Source organism: Podarcis tiliguerta, assembly GCF_965153285.1.
Source record: "Podarcis tiliguerta genome assembly, chromosome: 6".
Taxonomy (NCBI): Eukaryota; Metazoa; Chordata; class Lepidosauria; order Squamata; family Lacertidae; genus Podarcis; species Podarcis tiliguerta.
In genome coordinates, this window is record NC_139539.1 from 94,870,032 (window position 1) to 94,890,810 (window position 20,779).

The 20,779-nt window shown below is 41.2% G+C and overlaps 1 protein-coding gene and 1 long non-coding RNA gene across 41 annotated transcripts in view; one reads left to right on the forward strand and one right to left on the reverse strand.

Annotated features, from left to right (window-relative positions):
• PRRC2C (proline rich coiled-coil 2C) overlaps positions 1–20,779 on the reverse strand; it is a 73,180-nt gene that overhangs the window by 51,912 nt on the left and 489 nt on the right. For 39 of the 40 annotated variants that reach the window (XM_083446427.1, XM_083446450.1, XM_083446446.1 and 36 more), the window contains exons 2-10: positions 11,659–11,809; positions 10,002–10,179; positions 9,720–9,829; positions 3,635–3,769; positions 2,358–2,599; positions 1,903–1,982; positions 1,160–1,293; positions 984–1,071; positions 610–724 (exon numbers count right to left, since the gene is read on the reverse strand). In XM_083446427.1, coding sequence (XP_083302553.1) covers positions 610–724; positions 984–1,071; positions 1,160–1,293; positions 1,903–1,982; positions 2,358–2,599; positions 3,635–3,769; positions 9,720–9,829; positions 10,002–10,179; positions 11,659–11,773 — 1,197 coding nt within the window. In that variant the 5' untranslated portion in view covers positions 11,774–11,809. The remainder of the gene's footprint in view (positions 1–609; positions 725–983; positions 1,072–1,159; positions 1,294–1,902; positions 1,983–2,357; positions 2,600–3,634; positions 3,770–9,719; positions 9,830–10,001; positions 10,180–11,658; positions 11,810–20,779) is intronic. The other variant, XM_083446449.1, reaches the window with a different exon arrangement.
• Positions 13,229–14,112, forward strand: LOC310680220. The gene is made up of 2 exons (XR_014512701.1): positions 13,229–13,501; positions 13,551–14,112. It is a non-coding gene; the product is annotated as an uncharacterized lncRNA (long non-coding RNA).

A 20,779-nucleotide genomic window follows, 5' to 3' on the forward strand; every position in this document is an offset into this window, starting at 1 on the left:
GGAAATGGACAGACTAGGTCTTTTGACTACAGTGTTACCTAGGGTTAAGAACTTAATTCATTCTGGAGGTCCGTTCTTAACCTGAGGTAGCACTTTAGCTAATGGGGCCTCCCGCTGCTGCTGTGCTGCCGCCACGTGATTTGTGTTCCTATCCTGAAGCAAAGTTCTTAACCCGAGGTACTATTTCTGGGTTAGTGATGTATGTAACCTGAAGCGTCTGTAACCCAAGGTACCACTGTACTGTTGGATTCCATCACCTTTAACCCCACTTAATCAATGATAGGTTTAAAAGGTACTAACCAATTCAATACACCAAGTGGTTACCTCAAAAAGAGAGGCTATAACTTGTTGGGATGCAAAATGCAGCTCAGTCAGAAGGGAAGCTATGATAAGAGTAATTGGGGGGAAAAACCTAACAAACCCAACACAACACCCTTATTTTATGTAAACTCCCCTCCAAAGCATGTTTCATTACTTCATTTACACTTTCATTAACACTGGTTGGAGGCATACCAGCACTTAACTAGCTCTATCACAATAGTATCTGGATAATGCACACCTAAATTGTAACTTATACATCAGGAGAGAAAAGTGATTAGATAAAAATACCTGATCAAAGTAGTTGCTTTTATTATATGGCACTTTGGAACCAACTGACTGCAAAGCAGCAGATGATTTATGTTCTTCTGAATCTTTCTTCTCCACATCTTTTGTAGGTTCATTACTGCAAGAAGGGGATCATAAAAGGTCATATTTTGCATACCACCCTTTTTACATGAAACATGCCTTTTATGTTAATTATGAAGATTATGTTAATCTTCTCAAGTTGCAATTTATAGCTGTGTTTCCCACATCCAAAACTCTAGCTACTACATAACTCTCAGTCTCTCGAGGGCATTTTACAAATGTAGTACAAATACTACCTGATTATTTCAAATTTCTAAACATGAATATTTTGTGTGTGTGTGTGTTTTATAAATCACCTGCTATACTGTTCTTTCTGGTTACTTCCTTGGTCATCATCATCACTGAAGTTCAACTGTTCAGTATAATCTACCTCACTCTGGGCTCCTAGAAAAATAAAGAATTGTAGGTCAGCACTGCAAAACATTTTTCTACATGCAACCAGTTAAATGTTCACTGATATTAATGTTCTTACCAGCCCAGCCTTCATCAGCTTCAGCATCCAAATTATCAAACTTGTCAAGTTCTTTGAGCTCATTAGCACTTAGGATGGCTGGGCGTTCTACAGTTTCTGAGCTCCATGAAGAGGGCCCTCTACCCCTTGGTCCTCTAGAAAAAGAAAACAGTCTATCATGTAGGGTTTATATATCAATATTTCATAGTTAAGTTACTGAAAAGACTTAAGATTAGTTTAAGCTCAATACTGAAAAAAGTAGATACTTGTTTACAAACAGCAAGTTTAATTAACAAAGGGAACTATTTTCAATTACTAGATGTCAGAATCAAATGTTAAAGAATCAGAAAGGAAAAAAAGTTCTAAGTGCTGACATATTAAGTGCTTGGGTGTCTGAGGTTTCCCCAGTGGTGCTGAAAGAATATAGAGACAATTTAATATATACCTAAGACACAAAACAATATATATCATCAATGGACAACAATTTTAAAAGCTATACAAAAATATCAACGGTACAGGGTCCAATGTTATGAATAAGGGAAAACTGCAAAAACATGCACCTATAGGTTGACTACTGATGTTTTGCTAACACTGGACTATGCACCACTGATGCTTTAGTAATTTTATGCTTTGTATTGTTGCATCCTCTTTAAAGTTTAAAATAATCATGGTTTTAAAATTATGTTAAATAAGACTATATATGCATTATGCAAATATAGTTGTGATATCAAAAAGTTTTAAGAGCATGTAATTGGTATTTTTACCTGGTAGCCTCAGATGGACCAGGGAACCTGCTGGGACCTGGCATTTGAGGATATGCCAATTTAGGGTACTGGTTAAACATCTAAGGAAAAAACAAAACACCAGCTATGTAAACATTGTATTTTAATTAAATACCAAAATCATAAATTGGAAAGTGAGCATTTATATAATATACCAGAAATAAAAACTGAAGTCTACCTAAAATTAACAAACTCTTAAACTTTATACAGTTAAGTTATTTAGGTGTGTGCCTTTTTGCAAGTCCCTTGGTGCTCTATGATTTCTCAATCACATCACTTGCTAGAAGAAAATGACTCTCAGTTAGCAATTAACAGCAACAGGAATATAAACAGCATAGGTGCAAAGAGCTTAGCAATTCCACTTCAAAGGAAAGTTTCCCTCCCTTCAGATCCCTCAAGAGAAAGAAGTCTACAAGAGATTGATGGACATGACTTACATAGGGTGGTATCATTGCTCTGTACTGAGATATGATCCCAGGCTGTTGCTGACCATTAAGCTTGGGAGCAGGTGGCAGTGCTATCCTTATATCCCTCTTCTCTGGTACCTTGGGGCCATCACTCTGTTCTACTGGTCCAGGCACATTACCGTCTTCTTGAGCAACAGGTTTTGCTTCCTGATCAGTTGGAGAATTTGGAGAGTTCAGATTCCTGCCTCCACCTTCTCGCCAGCTAGCAACATCTGCAATGGGATAGGGGAGGTTATATTCTAAACAGATTTCTGAACACCATTTATTTTGTGTTGTGCAAAAAGTGCTTGGTATATTTCTCACCAGCTTCATCCACCCCACACCCCCCAAAAAGGACCTTCAGCGACAAAACTGTCATCTCAGCCTACTTGAGCTGTGACACCACCAAGAATTAGTCCACTTTAGCCACAGAAATTGTTTAACTTGAGCAATTCAAGCTCTCTATAACCGAGAACATTCAGCAGTTGCTGTTTTAAATAGGGCTATCACTGGCTCAATTAAGGCACTATACTAACAGTGGTTAAAGAAGCTGAATTATAGTTTAATGTAGTGTTTGAATTGGTTAACCACGATATGCAACAGTCTGGCAAAACCCAATCAGAAGCCACATTTTGAAGTGGGTTTGCAAACTGTAGTTTGTGCTAATTATGGTTGGCATTATGTGTTAACTGACATTCCAGTTACACCACTTTCTCCATTTCTAAAGGCCAATGAACCTACAGCCTGGATCAGGTGGAAAATGACTGTAGACAAGCAGCAGCCATGATTTGATTGTAGGCTTGAATGAGGAACTAGTGGCCTTGCAGGTGCTGTTGGACTCAAACTCGCATCAGCCCTGGCCAACATGGCCAAGGATGGAAGCTGTTGTCTAACAACATCCAGAGAGCCACAAGTTTCCCGTCCCTGATCTCAACTACCATGAATGCAAACCATGTCAGAATTTTTATAAGTTATTTGTAGAAGAAGGGCAAACTACTGGGCTCGGTTTGGATATAAAACCGGAAAAAATGCTTTTTTCCAATTACATCTGATGCAGAGGAGGAAGCTAGAGCATCTGAGTCTGTGCTTGTTGTCAGCCTCATTGACTAATATTTAATTTAGGTCAAGAGATCAAGCAAATGTCTACGTGAACCAAGTGTTTCTTCAAGAGCTGGTAGAATTCATTTGCATATTACTTTAAGAATGGTAACATGGGCTAAAAACTAAAACTGTATTCAAAAGTATTATTACATTTTATGTATACTTACTTTGTGGTCGTAAACTGGGCCCAGGACCATAAGGCTCTTCAGCTGCATCCTTCTCTTTAGTCTTCTCTTGATCACCAGCTGCCTGCAGACTAGGAAACTCTTGCTGGAAATAGCTATTTACTTGAACTCCAGGACCTGAGATAGTTGTAAAAAATGCAAGTCAGTAATTAACAGTTCAGAAAATCAAAATCTGCAATGTGGAACGAAATAAGCTTTTATTTTAGTCTCCAATTTCAAATAAGAAATACTTCTTCCATAAGAGATTCTGGTACTTCAAGCACCACTATTGGATCAACTGCCTTCCTTATGGTAAGAAGCTATACCAAGGAGCAGAGTAGCCTGCTCTGTTTAAATATATAGTGTATGAATATCTTACAGAAAGGTTTTCCAGAACTATAATGGCAGCGACTAGTGATCACTAGCTTTAACATAACCAGAGGCTCATTAAGGGATTGGGTGGCCACAGGATCCACTGGATCTTGTGCTGGCCCTGCTGCTGTTCTCCATGCCCCCAATTTCTGTCCTGGTCAGCACAGGCAACAGTGCTGTGGATGTGGTGGCGGCGGTCACACTACTCCATCAAGCTCCACTGCTGATGGCCAGGGATTTAGACTGTGCTCCTAGTGATACTAAATGAAAAATCTCTGCTTTCCATAGATATGAAGCAACTAGTCATCTGCCAAATGCAAAGAAATAATTTGCCTTCTTTCTTCTAATGTATTTTCAGTACTGGAACCATAGAAGCTATATTACACAGCTAGACCACCAATACATTTAGCGTAGTATCATTTTCCCGGCTGGAAGTAGTTCCTCAGAGTTTCAGAGTCTTCTCCAGCCCTACCGAAAGATGACAGGAATTGAACCAAGGATCTTTTGCACTTCCTCGGGAGTTTTTTTTCACTGGAACCTGTCAGAACTCAGTTCTGGCACCTCTCAGGTGGTCACAATTGCTACTCTAATGAGAATGAAGGAGGTGTTCATGGTGAATTCCGGCAACTCTTTTTCTAGAAAAATAGCACTAGGCAAAACTAACAAGGTTCCTTTACTAACAAATAAATGTTACTGCAAAACTGCAAAAGCCTCTTTGCTGTATTAAAATGTCCAATACAAAATACTTTCAATCTAAATTAGAGCAGTACTTGTTTTTAACTACTTTTGCAAATTTAGGGAAACTGTCTTAAAATAATATACAGTGGTACCTTGTTTGTCAAACTTAATCCGTTCCGGGAGTCTGTTCAACTCCCGGAACCGTTCGAAAACCAAGGTGCGGCTTCCAATTGGCTGCAGGAGCTTCCTGCACTCAAGCGGAAGCCACGTCGGAAGCTTGGCTTCCAAAAAACGTCCACAAACTGGAATACTTACTTCTGAGTTTGCAGTGTTGGGGAGGCAAGCCATTCAAGAACCAAGCTACCACTGTATTCATAGAATTATGATACTTACTTTATCAAAATATCAATGTAAAAAGTTCTAGAAATGTGAGGAAGCAGGATTGTGTGCATTCCTGATACACAAGAGCACACTCTAAAAAAATTAGGAGTAGACAATGCACTTGTCATTCTGTAGATTATATTGAATGTGCATTAAAAATCTCCAACTTTACATATAAATACAAAGTGAAATTAGTCCTTAATGTTTTCCCTGTGTACCACTTTTTAACTAGCCTATTTACAAGCATACTTTAGCAATCTTTAACCATGCTAGAAGCTAGAAAGATTGAATGCTGTCTTATACCAAGTCCACACCACTGATCCATCTAGCTCAGTACTGTCAGCTATCCAGGGTTTCAGACAGGGGTCTTTCCCAGCCCTACCTGGAGACACCAGGGGTTGAGCTATGATTGTCAATGAGAAACATGCCCAACTGAGTTCAATGGGGCTCAATTCCACGTAAGGGGGTAGAGACTGCATTCTTACCTAGAAGTAAATCTCAGCAAAAACAACAGGACCTATATTTCTGAGTAGATATTAATAGTACTGGAGCCTTAGTAAGCTCCTTGGAGTGGGGGGGTGGCCTGGTACTCCTTATGCTTTTCTACACAGCAATATGGTCATGTATTCCAACTCCTTTCAGCTCAAAGCAGCATGGCCAATGGTCAGGGATAATGGGAGCTGTAGTCCAGCAGAAGCATCAGGAGGGTCAGATGTTAGGGAGAGAAATATTCTAGATCAATTTTCTTATACATGCACCTTTGGATATCCTTTTGATCATAAACTTATCACACAATGAAAACTGCTGTCTAGCATTTGTACATTAAAAGCCAGGATGAGTTTCATAATGTAATTTGGAAGCATCCAAAACACATAATACATAAAATCCCCTTATGTTAAACTGCTTTCTTTTTATGATTTTTGGATTTGTACTTTATTTTAAAAATAATGGCCAAAATGATATCTAAGAGAATGTTGTGTAAAAAGGGCCAAATAAATAAGGGATGGGTTAAGATGCCTTGTCAGAGAAATGCCATCAGAAGTGTTGAAAGGATGTACAAAATAAGCCAGGCAAAAATATCTACTTCATTTTTCCCAGTAAGTGGGAAAGATTTGCAGGCACACTTTAAACAGGAAACCCCAAGATAAGCAGCTGGGTAATCCAAGCAACAGATCAAGGATGGGCTGAGTATAGAAACACTGTACACAAGCAGGTCACCAGCTAATGTTCATGTAGGACCATGTAGTGTCTGCTGATTACTGATGGGCCTTGTTCTTATTCCGCATGATCCTGCTTATGTTCCTAAACAAAAGGGCAAACTGAAGATCACATAAGCTACATTTGCTATACCTTAACTCAGGGTGGCCCAACTTTCACATTAAGTGGGCCACAAGAGTACTTCACCATGGAACTCATGGGCCACAACACTGCATTGTCACACAGGGATGGGGAGCAAAGCCAAAATTTGGTGCCCTCGTTCCAGCCCCGTCTTCCCAAAGCCAGGTAAGCAAAGGGCCAGGCTTTGAGAAAGAGGCGGCAGGCTCAAGCAGGATCCTAGGGCCCTTCCTACACCTTCCCAAAGCTGGAAAAATGCTAACCCAGCTTTGAGAAGGAGGTGGAAGGACCCTGTCAGAGCCCTTATGCCTCCTTCCCAAAGCCTAGCACCTTGCTTACCCAACTTTGGGAAGGCAGTGCAAAGACTGGGGTGGGGAGTCAAATGTGCAACAGCTTTCCCAAACAACATAATGTTTAAATATCTGTGTGTTCCACTATGACAGTGCCCACTTAGTCCAAGTTTATTATATCCATCTATGGACCAGGTTCCACGAAAGTCATGGAAACTGACAGCTGTCATCAGGTATACTCTAAATGCTCCTTAGTTGGATATATATATATATATATAATCCTTCAACTCTCTGAAGACCAAGAGGTAAACAAATTCAATTAATTATAATAAACTTGTCAGAAGAAAATGTTTTTTAGTTCTAATGCTGGAAGTGAAATTCTTCTCTTTAAGAATTGAGGGGGAAATCAGAGTAACAACAAAATCAGCCATTGCCACCCCTTCTATGAAGCTTGTCTTGCACCCCTACCACCAGCAGCAGAAGAGGAGCAGTAGCCAGATCAAGTGCAAAGCAGGTAAAACCTATGCTATCATCTTCCTGCTTTGCCTGCTACAACTCCCCCGAAAGGAGGAGTGATGCCAGACCATCCCTGGAGGACAATGGACCCACACACCATGGACTTGTGACAGCAGACTTGAAAGCAGACTTTTGGGTAGGGTGGTTAAAAAAGAGAGAGGGAAAATAGTTATCTAATTGGTGGTGGGAATCTTCTTTGTTTATTATTAGTGTATAGTTATAGTTAATGCCTTTTGTTATTTATATGGTGGATGTGTTGTTTTTGTTTTTACATGTTATGTTAGGTGATATATTGATGAATTTGTATGACAGCCCCCCCCCCCCCGTCTTTCCTTATGGTATTAAGCATGTGTGCATAATGTATTGCTGTAAGTTGCTTGGAGACCTTTGGATGACAAGCAACTATTAAGTTTAATTAATTAATTAATTAATATGAGCCAGATGACATTATGATATAAGTTATTAAACCCAAATTCTATTCAGAGTTACTGAAATTAATTGGAGATGTCTAAGAAAAACACTGCAACGATGAACGTTGAAATCAACTGATTTTGTGACATTGATTTTGTGACATTGTAGAACCTCTCAGCCCTGTAATACTGTAATTCACAAAGTGTGTGTTGCGAGGCAGGCTGAAATGATCCTCAAAATATGCTGCTGCTAAGTGGTATGAATATGCATATGGCAAAGCAAGATGCCCTGTGCAACACCGATTCTCTCCCGACTCCAAGAATTAAGAACAGCACTATCATTTTGAAGTTGCACCATGAGCAGCTCAAAGTAAAGCTCAAAGTTATGAGGGAATACTGCTGTGACTTGAGTTTGGGCACTGACCAGTATGGAATTTATGTAAGAGGCCCAACAAAATGTCTAGCCAATCTGACCAGAAATAGTTGGCAGATGTGTAGTTAAAAGTAACTGTACAGTTAGTCCCTTACATGTAGGATAGCTGTGACACATAATGGATAAGAAATCTCCCACATATAAAACACCCACTACTGACCCAACCTTATGTAAAGCTATCATTCTCAACTGCATTTACTTGGGTGTTGGTGTCTCTTCTTGTGGCGGGGGAAGGAACCCTGGGCAACAGGGATAGAGCAGGCCAGGCGGGTCTGCAGGTGACTGCTACTACTGTGGGCCACAGTGCCGGTGTTGTTAGTGGCTCTGGGCCTTGTTGCTGCTAATGAAGAAGTAATTCAAGAGGAGCCTTTTGAATCAAAGACAGCCTTGCCTTCTGAGGAACAGGTGAAAGAGCATTCAACTGCAACCCATGTAGTAGCAGGTCAGATTGACTCTGATGAACCAGTCTCACATTGAAGATGGAGAGTGTTTCAGAAGCCAAGAGGAGGAAAAAGACCTTTGGAGGAGTTAAATTCTCTAGAACTGCCATCCCTATTAAATAAGGATTTGGAAGAGGTAAAAGCACAAAAAGCAGTTTTGACAGCCATTGGAGGAACTGCAGGTGGTGAGCAATGCTACTTCCCCTTTATTTTTCTGGAGAAGGAATACTTAGAATGTACTGCAGATGGGAGGGAAGATGGTAGACTCTGATGTGCAACAACCTACAATGACAAGTCTTATCAAAAGTGGGACTTCTATGAAACTGAAGAAGAGTCTAATAGGAGAAGACAAATGCAAGAGGCAGAGGATGTTTACCAGACTGGAATGAAAATCCTTAATGAAAGCAGTGAAAAGGCCCCAAAGAAGCCTATCAGTATCTTATGAGAGAGCTGACATGAATCATACCACTCAACCTTCAAAGCTATTAATTTAAACTACAAACACACACACACACACACACACACACACACACAGAGAGAGAGAGAGAGAGAGAGAGAGAGAGAGAAATGGATGACAGAAGATTTAAACTTTTGGGGAAAACTAGATGTCTAGGGCTTTTGTTTTCTCTAAAATGTTTTACGATATAAAATCATTACTCACTTTTCTATCAAGTGATCTAAGCTAAATTTCTCATCAGAATAAAACTGCAAAAGACATGAGGTTTCCTTGAATGAAAGTACAGTGGTGCCTCGCAAGACGAAAAGAATCCGTTTCGTGAGTCTCTTCGTCTAGCAGTTTTTTCGTCTTGCGAAGCAACCCCATTAGCGGATTAGCGCTATTAGCGGTTTAGCAGCTATTAGCGGCTATTAAAGGCTTAAGGGATTAGCGGATTAGCTGCTAAAAGGCTATTAGCAGCTTAGTGCCTTAGAAAAAGGGGGTGGGGAGCGGGGAAAAAATTGCAAGAATCGCAAGACATTTTCGTCTTGCGAAGCAAGCCCATAGAGAAATTCATCCTGCGAAGCGCATTGAAAAACGGAAAACCCTTTCGTCTAGCGGGTTTTCCGTCTTGCGAGGCATTCGTCTTGCGGGGCACCACTGTACAGTACATCCAAAAACAATGTTTCTACAATGCTATCAGTTTTGTCTGCCTCAAAAAATTAAGACCAACTGTCCTAAGATGGCAATGCAAAGCGGAACTGCTAGCCCAACTAGACCGGCCCACCTCCACTTACCATCACCCTGCCCACCTTGCTTGGTATTGGCCCATGATTTGGCAACAGGAGGCGCTTCTTGAGGAGCAGGAACTGCAGGCTTTGGCTGGGTCTGTGGCACTTCTGGCGGTCTGAAACCATAAGAAATGTGAAGAAACAATGTTTTAGCAGGGGTTGAAAGAGGATGTTGACTCTTGAATCATTAAATAAAGTGTTTGCCATGGATCTCTTATGGCATATACCAAAACTTTATACCTATACCACTATTCTTAATGAGAATTTACAGTATGACCTTTAACTTACTTTTCTTCCTCATGTTGCTCTTGTTTAGAAGCCCATCCTGTGCCATCCTTAGGCACAATGTTTATATTAGGATCATTGCCTTTGTTTTCTGCTTTAAGACTGGGGAGATTAGCAGGAGGGGGCATCCTTCGTGAAATGGCAACTTTTCCAAGACTCTGTAATCCATGGCGTGTTGTGACTGCATCAAGAAAAGACATTTTTAACTGCTGACTCTGTCACAGAAATGTACAGATTTATCAAAGAAATATGATTCTAAGTAGAACTTGGAAGATCTGCGAATCAATTGCTCCTAGGTCCAAAGTTAGGATTGCTTTGGTATATATTCTACATATACCCTGTCCTTCTATTGAGGCAAATATGACTTCCATTGTTTCCATAAAATGGGTGCTTCTCATATCTCAACCAGGATGCTGTTCCACAGGAGAGGATGCATCAATAGAAAAAACAAGAGTTCAGGCCAAAATATAAAAACACAATATATAGCAAACAAAGTAAAATGAATGTATTTGTCACAATGTACCCGTCATTACAAGGCATACAATACATACAAGCGGTACTCCAACACAAGCGGTAATCCAAAAACATCGAAGTGAATACAGAGTTACAATTAATGATGTATTTTCTTATCTCCAATGCAAAGAAATTATTGAAAGTGATGGAGCAGCTGTAGTAATCAGGACTGCAGTCTGGTGATCCCAGTTTCGAAGCGAACTGGCTCTAGCCAGTATACAGCAGAAGCCTCAACTTGTACCTGGTGTGGGACTTTGTTAACTTACAGGCTGAAGGAGTTTTTCCCCACTCGTATTGGAGTACCACTTTGTATGTATCGTATGCCTTGTAATAGCGAGTGCATTGTGATGAATATATTCATTGTACTTTGTTTGTTACATATTGTGTTTTTATATTTTGGCCTCAATCCGTTTTTTCTATTGGTGCATGCTTTCACACAGTGGGTTCCTTCATTTTGTTCCACAGGAGAGGGGCAGCAACACTGAAGACCCTGCTCTGAATGACCGTGGAATGGGGCTTCTGATAGTTTAGATGTGATTCCTGCCTTTTAGCTGTAATTCCTGAATTGCAGGTGGTTGGACGAGATAACTCTTTGGGTTGCTCCCATCTCTACAATTCTCTGGTTCTATTTTAAAAGGTTCAAGCACACTAACAGCCTAATAAAAAAATAAAATTCAAAATGCACAAAACAATCATAGATGGCAGCAACAAGTTAAGGATAAAATGCTAGGGAAGTTTGAAACAAGTACATTACTTAGTAGGCCAAATGCCTGCCAAAAGAGAAATATCTCAGCTCACAGAAGGCCTAAAGAAAGAATGCAAGATAGGCCTCCCTCAATAGTGTGTTCAACAGTAGTAGACTAAACACACTATTTAGATTTATTTATTTGTTAAATTCATATCCTGCCTTCCTCCTCAAAGGGCATCCAGGACCCTCCAGAGCAGATCTGGAGAGCATGGGAGGGACTGGAGGGGGAGAGAATCAGCAGTCCTCTTGCGCAAGTGGGTGGACATCATTGATATAACTCAAAATGGTAGCCAACCATAAACAGCTTATTAAATTTAGATGAGATACTTTAATAATGCAAACAAAGCTATCAGCAATGAGTATTTCTCAAACAGTAGCAGCTCATGTTACTTTACATACCTGTAGCTTTCTGTGTTTCCAGAGTCTTTCCTTTATAAGTATTAAACAGACTAAGTGTTGCATACTTGGTTTTTCCATCCTTTGCTTTTGTGTTCTGTCCTGACTTTTCAGACATTTCAGTTCATTGAGCTAGAGCCTCCTTGCTCACCCCCTTAAAATGAAAGGAAAACTCATTAGACAATAAATAAATAGACATGTTAGCCAGTGAAAGTGACATAGCTTATTTGAGAAAAGAGGCATTCAGAAAGAAAGGTGCTGCTGCAAATGTCCCATGATGACATAGTTGTAGCTCTGCCTATTGTGTACAGTGGTGCCTTGCAAGTTGAAAAGAATCCGTTCCGCGAGTCCCTTCGTCTAGCGGTTTTTTCGTCTTGCGAAGCAACCCCATTAGCGGATTAGCGCTATTAGAGGCTTCAGGGATTAGCTGCTAAAAGGCTATTAGCAGCTTAGTGCCTTAGAAAAAGGGGGTGGGGAGCGAAAAAAAATCGCAAGAATCGCAAGACATTTTCGTCTTGCGAAGCAAGCCCATAGAGAAATTCGTCCTGCGAAGCGCATTGAAAAACGGAAAACCCTTTCGTCTAGCGGGTTTTCCATCTTGCGAGGCATTCGTCTTGCGGGGCACCACTGTATTACAATGGAAAATGTAACAGGATGGGCTCTCCTACCAGAGTATAGGAATACTTGGCTCAAGAAACTGCCACAGCACAGGCAGTGGTCAGATGAACTGCAACACTGCATTGAAACAATGCTGCTGAAAGACTGTTGTTGAGATGCTGACATGCATTCATCATTAAAACAATTTCACAATCCATGATATTGATTTTCCAGAAAAATTAGAACTAACTTTTTTTGTTCTGATTTCCCCCGAATATTAGTTAGGATGTTAACATATTTAGTAAATTAAACTAAATCCAAAAAGTATGTCAGGTTAATTTTCCGTGTTGTGTTTCCCCAACAGCTGAAGGTATTTGACCTGAAGTATCTGAAAAGAAAAACAATTCAGTAAAACACTTTATGTGATTTAAATGTTATATTTAAATTGGGGTGGGAAGCTGGATCTGGCTCTCCACTGCCATGGACCAAATGTGAGAGATGAATTGGGACAGCCACCTATCACTTGACATCACAATGACATCAGGTGACCCTTTTTTGCCTGCATGTACAGGCAAATGAATGCACAGCCTGCAAAACTTTCAGCTGACTGTTGGGTCTCAGGCAGTCCAAAGCAAAGTACTCCACATGACCAGAAAATCAGCTGATAAGGTAGATCCTGTGGAACCCCTTTGCACAGGGTTTTGGAGGTGCTGCCAATAAGCTTGAAAAACTTACAGTTGAGCCATGTCTTTATCTGCCCCACATCTGACCTGTGGGCCAAATGGGAAGGCCTGGTAGGCATGTTAAAGAAACATCAGTGGGCAAATTAAGGGAACTGATCATTATACATGCCCTGTAGTCAAACGAATATACAAGTTCCATGGACACAACTGAAACACCAATGTGTTGCTGAGGAAATATGGCATGTTTCCTGTTGCAGTTTATCTTCCACTACACAAATATCATATGGCTGCACAAGATCATATGGCTTGTTGCTCAGATGTACTAATGCTAACAACAGAGTCATCCCAAACTGCATTCTTAGCTAAGATCATGTCATGTCATAACATGATACCACTAAATCGCTCTAGTTCTATAATTTTTTGAAGAGTAATATTAAATAAAGGAAATACCAAACCTTATGGCTAGGATGGTAAATATAAAATCAAAGCTATAATTGCTGGTCCCTAGGAAGTCAATATATTTATGCAAACAACTCTACAGGTATGCAAAACTTGTTATGTTAACAGTTTTCAGTGTCTTCACCACATCACATTAAAATCTAAATAATGAAAGAGAAATGTATTCTATGAATTATGATACCTTAAAATATTTACAGGCATTTTAAAAGAATTTAACTCTTTGAGTAACATCACATACTTTGCTGATGTAGTAAAAAAATTGTGTTCTGTTATTTTTCACTACTGAGAAAATCTTCTATTCTGTATAAATATTTGAAAAGTTAACACCTCATAACAATACTTTTAGAAGTTTTGTTTACTAAATATAAATTAAACATACTAAATCAGAACTTTGTTAACTTAAGGGAGTCAAAAATTTACTGGAAAAAATCCAATTCAAAGTTTCTGAAAAAACCCACTTGCTGAAATATTGCTTCCATATTCTTTTGTTTTCTACAACATTTTTCTCAGTAAACCATCACATACATCTATAGACTGTGCAGCCTATATGTAGTCAATCAAACAGGATTTTCACTTTTTGTAATACAATTATGCTCCAAGTAAAGTATAATCACATCTTACGTTGGGGTTTGCTGGCAGTAGTATTCGCTCGCAAGCAAGCTAGCCACCACATTCTATACTAGCTGCATATGGCATCTGTGATGTTGTGAAGGCCCAACACTTAAGCACCCCCCCTTTCTGATTCCAATAATGTAAAAAAGGCCACAGCTGTATATGGTATGCAGAGTCAACTGTTACATGGTTTCAAGTGGTATGTAATCACAAACTAAAGAGGAGATGTAACAGTTCTGGCTATCAATATATTCCAGATTACAAATGGCATATGTCAGCATCTGCTGAATCATTCATACTCTCATCAAAGCATAGGAAAATGAAAGAAACTGGTTTCCACATCTGCCAGTTTGCCTGGCTTGAGGTCAAGAAGTTTACCGGGATGATGGTTACTAGGTAAAAATGTATTTTTTAAACCAGCCAGGGGAATACAGTTACTGACAGCTCAACACATTAACATTTCCAGTTTTAAAAAATGGTTCTTGAACACAATGTGTTCCAGGAGTCCGTTAGACTCTTGGAACCATTCAAAAACCAATGCGTGGCTTCCGATTGGCTGCAGGAGTGTCCTGCAGCCAACTGGAAGCCGCGCTGGATGTTCAGCTTCCGAAAATCATTCAAAAACCAGAACACTCACTTCTGGGTTTCGATTGCTCTGGACCGATTTGTTTGGGAGCCAAGATGTTTGAGATCCAAGGCATGACTGTATACCACACTGCAATGAATCAGTTAGTTCTCATCTTTCAGGCAGTTCAGAAAACAAAGTAGAAAGACAACACAGCCAGTAAACCTTGGTGCATTTGCCAGACCGATGACGGATGTGGAATTCTGTTCTCTATCCTAAAGGAAGGGAAGAGCTAGCAACCTCATGGCATTCCCTGGCTAAGGAATAGTGAGGTTAGCAGTGCCTACTTGTTCATCTCTTCCACTAGCAGAAGGTGGGGGACTGAGATTGGAAGTTTCCTTTTTAGATAAACTACGGTTTGTTGAGTTCGGACAACATGACATGGTAAATAGAAATTTCTCTTAAATAATAACTAGATAAATATTAAATCATTTGGATATAAATTATGTAGCTGATTGACTCCAGCTATAAAAGCTGAGGCTGCTGAACAGGCTCTTGGACTGGGGTATTGTTTGGAGGGGTGTTTGGCTGTTATTGATATTATTTTCTATCTTTATACAGTCAAACCTTGGTTTTCGAATGTCACAGCTGCTGAACGTTTCAGAAGCCGAACGCCGAAAACACTGAAGTGAATGCTTCCATTTTCGAACTCACCTTGGAAGTCAAACAGCTTCCACAGCGCATTTTTCCATTTTCACCATTCACTTTGCTGACAGCCCTTTGATTTTCTGTTTTCAAACATTTCGCAAGTCGAACAGACTTCCAGAACTGATTACATTCAAAAACCAAGGTTCCACTATATTTAGAAATATGTGGAAAGTGTTCCAATTTTGTTGTGTACTTTTTGTTGTGTTTTATTTATTGTATACGGCTTTATTGTAATTATGCAAATCTTTTCATGTAAATAAAATACTGATAAAATAAAACGCTGATAAAATACATTTCTAGTTTCCCAACTAACAATCAGATCTTATTCCTATTGGTCATTGGAATTTCATTTTTGTTTGCCACTTTCTTTTGTGATGCTTTGGCTACACCATGGCAGAGTGAAGCAACATTGGAAATTTGACAAAACTGTGCTGTGTGCAGGTTCCTATAATCCCATGCTTGGCCTCAGAAACTGTGAGAGCTGCTGGCCAGACTAACCCTATATGAGGATATTTTAAAGACATTCTCTCCAGTGCTTGAAATTAGCCAGGCACATTTTGCAGGCCACTTGCGACAAAGTGAAGATGTCTGGGAGCCAAGGTGGTGCCTGACATCTCCATCTGGAGGTGCACGCATGGGGATCACTGTATCCCTGGATAAAGTGACTTTTCTTCTTTAAGTTCTCAGAATTCTTAACATAGCTCAATGTTATCATATGAACTACCCAAATGTTTAACTGATAATCTATCACAATCAGTCCATCATTTGAAAAATAAGACTTGCCCAAAGAAGGGAACTAGACATTCCATTTGGGAGACTGTAACTTTGGTTTAAGGAGCCATTTGACCCCTAGCTTGTATATCTGAGATTCTAACACCGATTCCCTCTATAGGTAAAAAAATAATAATATGCAAAATGTGACATCATAATATGTGACAAAGATGTAGGCTTTTGATGTAAGAATGAAATAACAGTATTAATAATAATACTCTTATGCAGTTATAAATTAACATGGTTTCTGGTCAGATGCACAACATTGTTTTGTAAAGATATGAATAATATAAATGGATAAGTCCATTTAAAGCTATCATTTGAGTTGGTTTCCTTTCCTAATGATTTAAATCAGGCACGTCCAACTCCCAAGAGACTGCGATACTCCCAAGAGACTGCGATACTCCCAAGAGACTGCGATACTTTTTATACTCCCAGTATAAAAAAACTGGCAGTGATCTACCCATTGTCATTGGAGGGAGGTGGAGTGTGTGTGGGGTGGGTGGGTGGAAGGGAAGGATTGCCCAAAGTTGGGGGATTGCTATGGGGAGGATTGCCTAGAGGACTGACTTGGGAGCTGGGGGCACTGTTATGCAGTGGTTCCACTCCTTCCTCCTGGGCCGTGTCCAGGGAGTGGTGTTGGAGGAGTGTTCAGACCTCTGGGCTCTCACTTGTGGGGTGCTTCAGGGCTCTATCCTCTCCCTCATGCTTTTCAACATCTTTATGAAGCCATTGTGATAGATCACCAAGAGGTTTGGGCTGGATGTTCACCAGTATGCGGATGATAAGGTCCGTTCTTAACCTGAAACATTTCTTAACCTGAGGTACCACTTTAGCTAATGGGGCCTCCCACTGCCACCGCACAATTTCTGTTCTCATCCTGAAGCAAAGTTCTTAACCTGAGGTACTATTTCTGGGTTAGTGGAGTCTGTAACCTGAAGCGTCTGTAACCCAAGGTACCACTGTACTGTGGTACAGGGGGGGGGGCGACAGGGGGCGGACAGGTGTGGACTCCCTGGTCTTGAATGGGTAACTGTGCCCCTGAAGGACCAGGTGTGCAGCTTGGGAGTCATTTTGGAGTCGTCCATGGAGGCACATGTCAATTCTGTGTCCAGCTTCATCTGTACGCCAGCTGAGACCCTACTTGCCCGTGGATGATCTGGTTATCTCCCGCCTGGACTACTAAAATGCACTCTAGGTGGGGCTAGCTTTGAAGGTGACTTGGAAACTACAATTAATCCAGAATGTGGCAGGAAGACTGGTGACTGGGAGCAGCCGCTGGGACCATGTAACACTGCTCTTAAGGGATCTACATTGGCTCCCAGTTGGTGCTGACTTTTAAAGCCCTAAACCATGGGCAGGCAAACTAAGGGCCGAGGCCCGGATCCAGCCCAATCACCTTCTAAATCCGGCCCATGGATGGTCTGGGAATCAGCGTGTTTTACATGGGTAGAATGTGTGATTTAAAATGCATCTCTGGGTTATTTGTGAGGCATAGGAATTCGTTCATTCCCCCCCCCAAAAAAATATAGTCTGGCCCCCCCACAAGGTCTGAGGGACAGTGGAAAAAGTTTGCTGACCCCTGCCCTAAACGGCTTTGACCCTGTATATCAAAAGGAGCATCTCCACCACCATTGTTCAGCCCGGGCATTGAGAGCCTTCTGGCCGTTCCCTCACTGCAAGAAGTGAGGTTACAGGGAACTAGGCAGAGGAACTTCTCAATAGTCGCACCCACCCTGTGGAACCACCTCCCATCATATGTCAAGGAAATAAACAACTATTTGACTTTTAGAAGACACCTGAAGGCAGTCCTGTTTAGGGAAGCTTTAAATGTTTGATGTTTTATCATGTTTTTACTACTCTGCTGGGCAGCTGCCCAGAGTGGCTTGGGCAACCCAGTCAGATGAGATGGGTGGCATACAAGTAATAAAATTGATGTTGTTGTTGCTGTTGTTAATGCTAAGACAGAAGCGTCCTTGCAATTGTCTGAAACTTGTACTGCTGATAGAAGCTGGGTGAGATGAAAGCATTTGGCGAAGACACCAAGGAAATAAGAATCCTCATATAGTAGTGACTCCACTCTAGGGTAAACTTCTTCTACCAAGCTGACAGTAATCAGCAGAACTCATAATGATAGAATGGAAATGATTCAGAATGGAGGTAAACAAAAATTCTCGTCAAGCACTAAGCATTAAGCAGCTGAAGCCAGAAAAGTTAAAAATACCAAAGTATGTTCAGACATCCCACAGTAAAAATTTACAGTGGTACCTTGGGTTAAAAACTTAATTAGTTTCGGAGGTCCATTCTTAACCTGAAACTGTTCTTAACCTGAAGTACCACTTTAGCTAATGGGGCCTCCTGCTACCGCCGGAGCACAATTTCTGTTCTCATCCTGAAGCAAAGTTCATAACCCAAGGTACTATTTCTGAGTTAGAAGAGTCTGTAGCCTGAAGCATCTATAACCTGAAGCGTATGTAACCCGAGGTACCACTGTATAGGTAAAGAAATAAGAAATGGCTGTGATCTTGCTTTAAAAATTTCAGAATTTGACTTAAAAGTAGGAAGGAGGCCCTGTAGTCCTCCAACTTCTACCAGTCCCAGGCAGCATGGTAGAAGTTAGGGATGGTAGGAGCTGAACTCCAGACCCTACTTTCCCCAAATTCAAGTACAGCTACCTTTATTATTATGACCAGAATCCCACATTTTGCTTTTCATACATGCCATGACACTGCCCTCTGGTATGCATGGTAACCCGCAGCAGGCAACTTTGGAACTGCACATCCTGTAGAAGTTTATCGGTTATATTTTATCTGCAGAATCAGGATGAATTCCAGGAACCAAAAAGTTGTATTGAAAAATATGTCTAGCCCATCTTGCAGTGTTAAAAACTCAGATATATAAGCTAGGCACCAAATGGCTCCTTAAGTCAGGTTAGTCACCAAAGCAGAATGCCTAGTTGCCATTTTTGGGCCAGACAGCTCAAAAGCCGTATTTTCAATATGACTTTTTGGTTCCTGAAATTCATCCTGAGTTTGCAGATAAAATACAATGGATAGTGTGTGAAAACAGGCAAGGATCCTGAGGCACGCACCTCTAGATGATGGAAACGTCAGGCGCCATCCTGGTGCCCGGCCATCTTCACATGGTCACAAGTGGCCAATCAAGGTGCAAAATGCACTTGGCAGATTTTGAATGCTGGAGTTCCTTCCTATAGCAGCTTGCTTGTTTTCTAAGGTGAGTATAAATGAGGAATGGGGCACTTGGTTGCTTCTCCACCAGTCCACTCACCTTCTCCCGAGCAGGAAAGGTGGCAGAGGCCTTATTGGAAACTGCATTGATGAGACCCCCTAGACTGATGAAGGGAATCATTTCTAGCTCCAAACTTGGTAGTGGAGAGAGGATCCAAGAAATGTCCGGAACACAGAGGTACAGCTTGAGGTCAGTGACAAGGCGAGTGACAGGGTCCCAATGACCACAATATCCAGCTTGGCCACCAAAGCAAGCAAAAATTTGTTGCAGGAACACCATTAGGACATATTTTAAGCTAATACAAGATGGTTTAAAGAGGCTAGGACGGTGGCTGTTTATATCAAGCAATGGCTTGTATGGGACTTATTCACTTTACCTCCCCCGCCCAAGTTTTTCCTCTTCCTCACCAATTTCATACTGATGTCACACAGACTAGGCTTAAACAGCCTTCCTCTCCCTAAACAACACCAAATGTGTGGTAGCCAAACAATGGCAATACAACCATAGTCTCGCCTAGAGAAGATGCCCCAACTTTAATATATGACAATGATTACCAACCTGCAAATGTCAATAACTAATTTGTACCAGTTCTTGTGTCTTCAAGATGCTAGAACTATTGCAAACATGTGAACCAATGAGTAAGTTTATATTTTCTCAGCACAATGACTCCAGTGAAGAACTCCATGTTTAGGAAGGCTGGTAGGAGAGTAGGTAACTGTGAACTGGAGCCCACTGAGGTGCTATCCTCAGATGGCAAATAAATCACTTTTTCTTCCCCAATCAACCCCCCTTCTCACATACACTGGCATCCACCATCTCATGGTCCTGGGACCAAAGTACTTGAAGGTGCACCTTTCTCCATACAGCCCAACCAACACTTTACAGTGCAGTTGAGGGTGAAAGTGGGAGAGAGGCCTTTCTCCACCTCTGATGGAACTCCCTTGAGTGGGAGGTCAGGCAGGCCCTTCCTTAGCCACGTTCCGGCAAATTCTGAAGGCATTCGCATTGGTCTAGGCCTCTGGAAGCGGAAGGTACTTTTAGGCATTACCGGTTTTATTGCTGACATTAATTACCAGATAGAGTTTTCATCAGATTTTATAGACTGCTAGCCGCCCTGAAGAACCCTTCGGGGGGGTAGGCTGGGGTGGACATTTTTTTACAACCAGCAGCCAGCTAAATGTATCCCCGAGGGGGCTGCTGCAAAACCTCACCCTGCCTGACGAAACGAACTAAATCGGGCGGTGGTGGTGGTGCACCCCCAAGTAATAAAGGATCCGCAGCAGCCTAGGCCTGGATTAGTCAGGAGAAAGTTACTCATTTTTCCTCTCCCAGGGAAGGAATCTGGGGAAGAGGAGGAGGGCGAGGGGAAAGGGACGCGCCGGAAGCTTACGCGTGAAAAGGGAAAAGGGAAGCGGGGACGAAAGAATGGCGCCGGAAAGCCCTCAAAGTGGGAAAGGGCAGGATGCGCAAGAGACGGGGA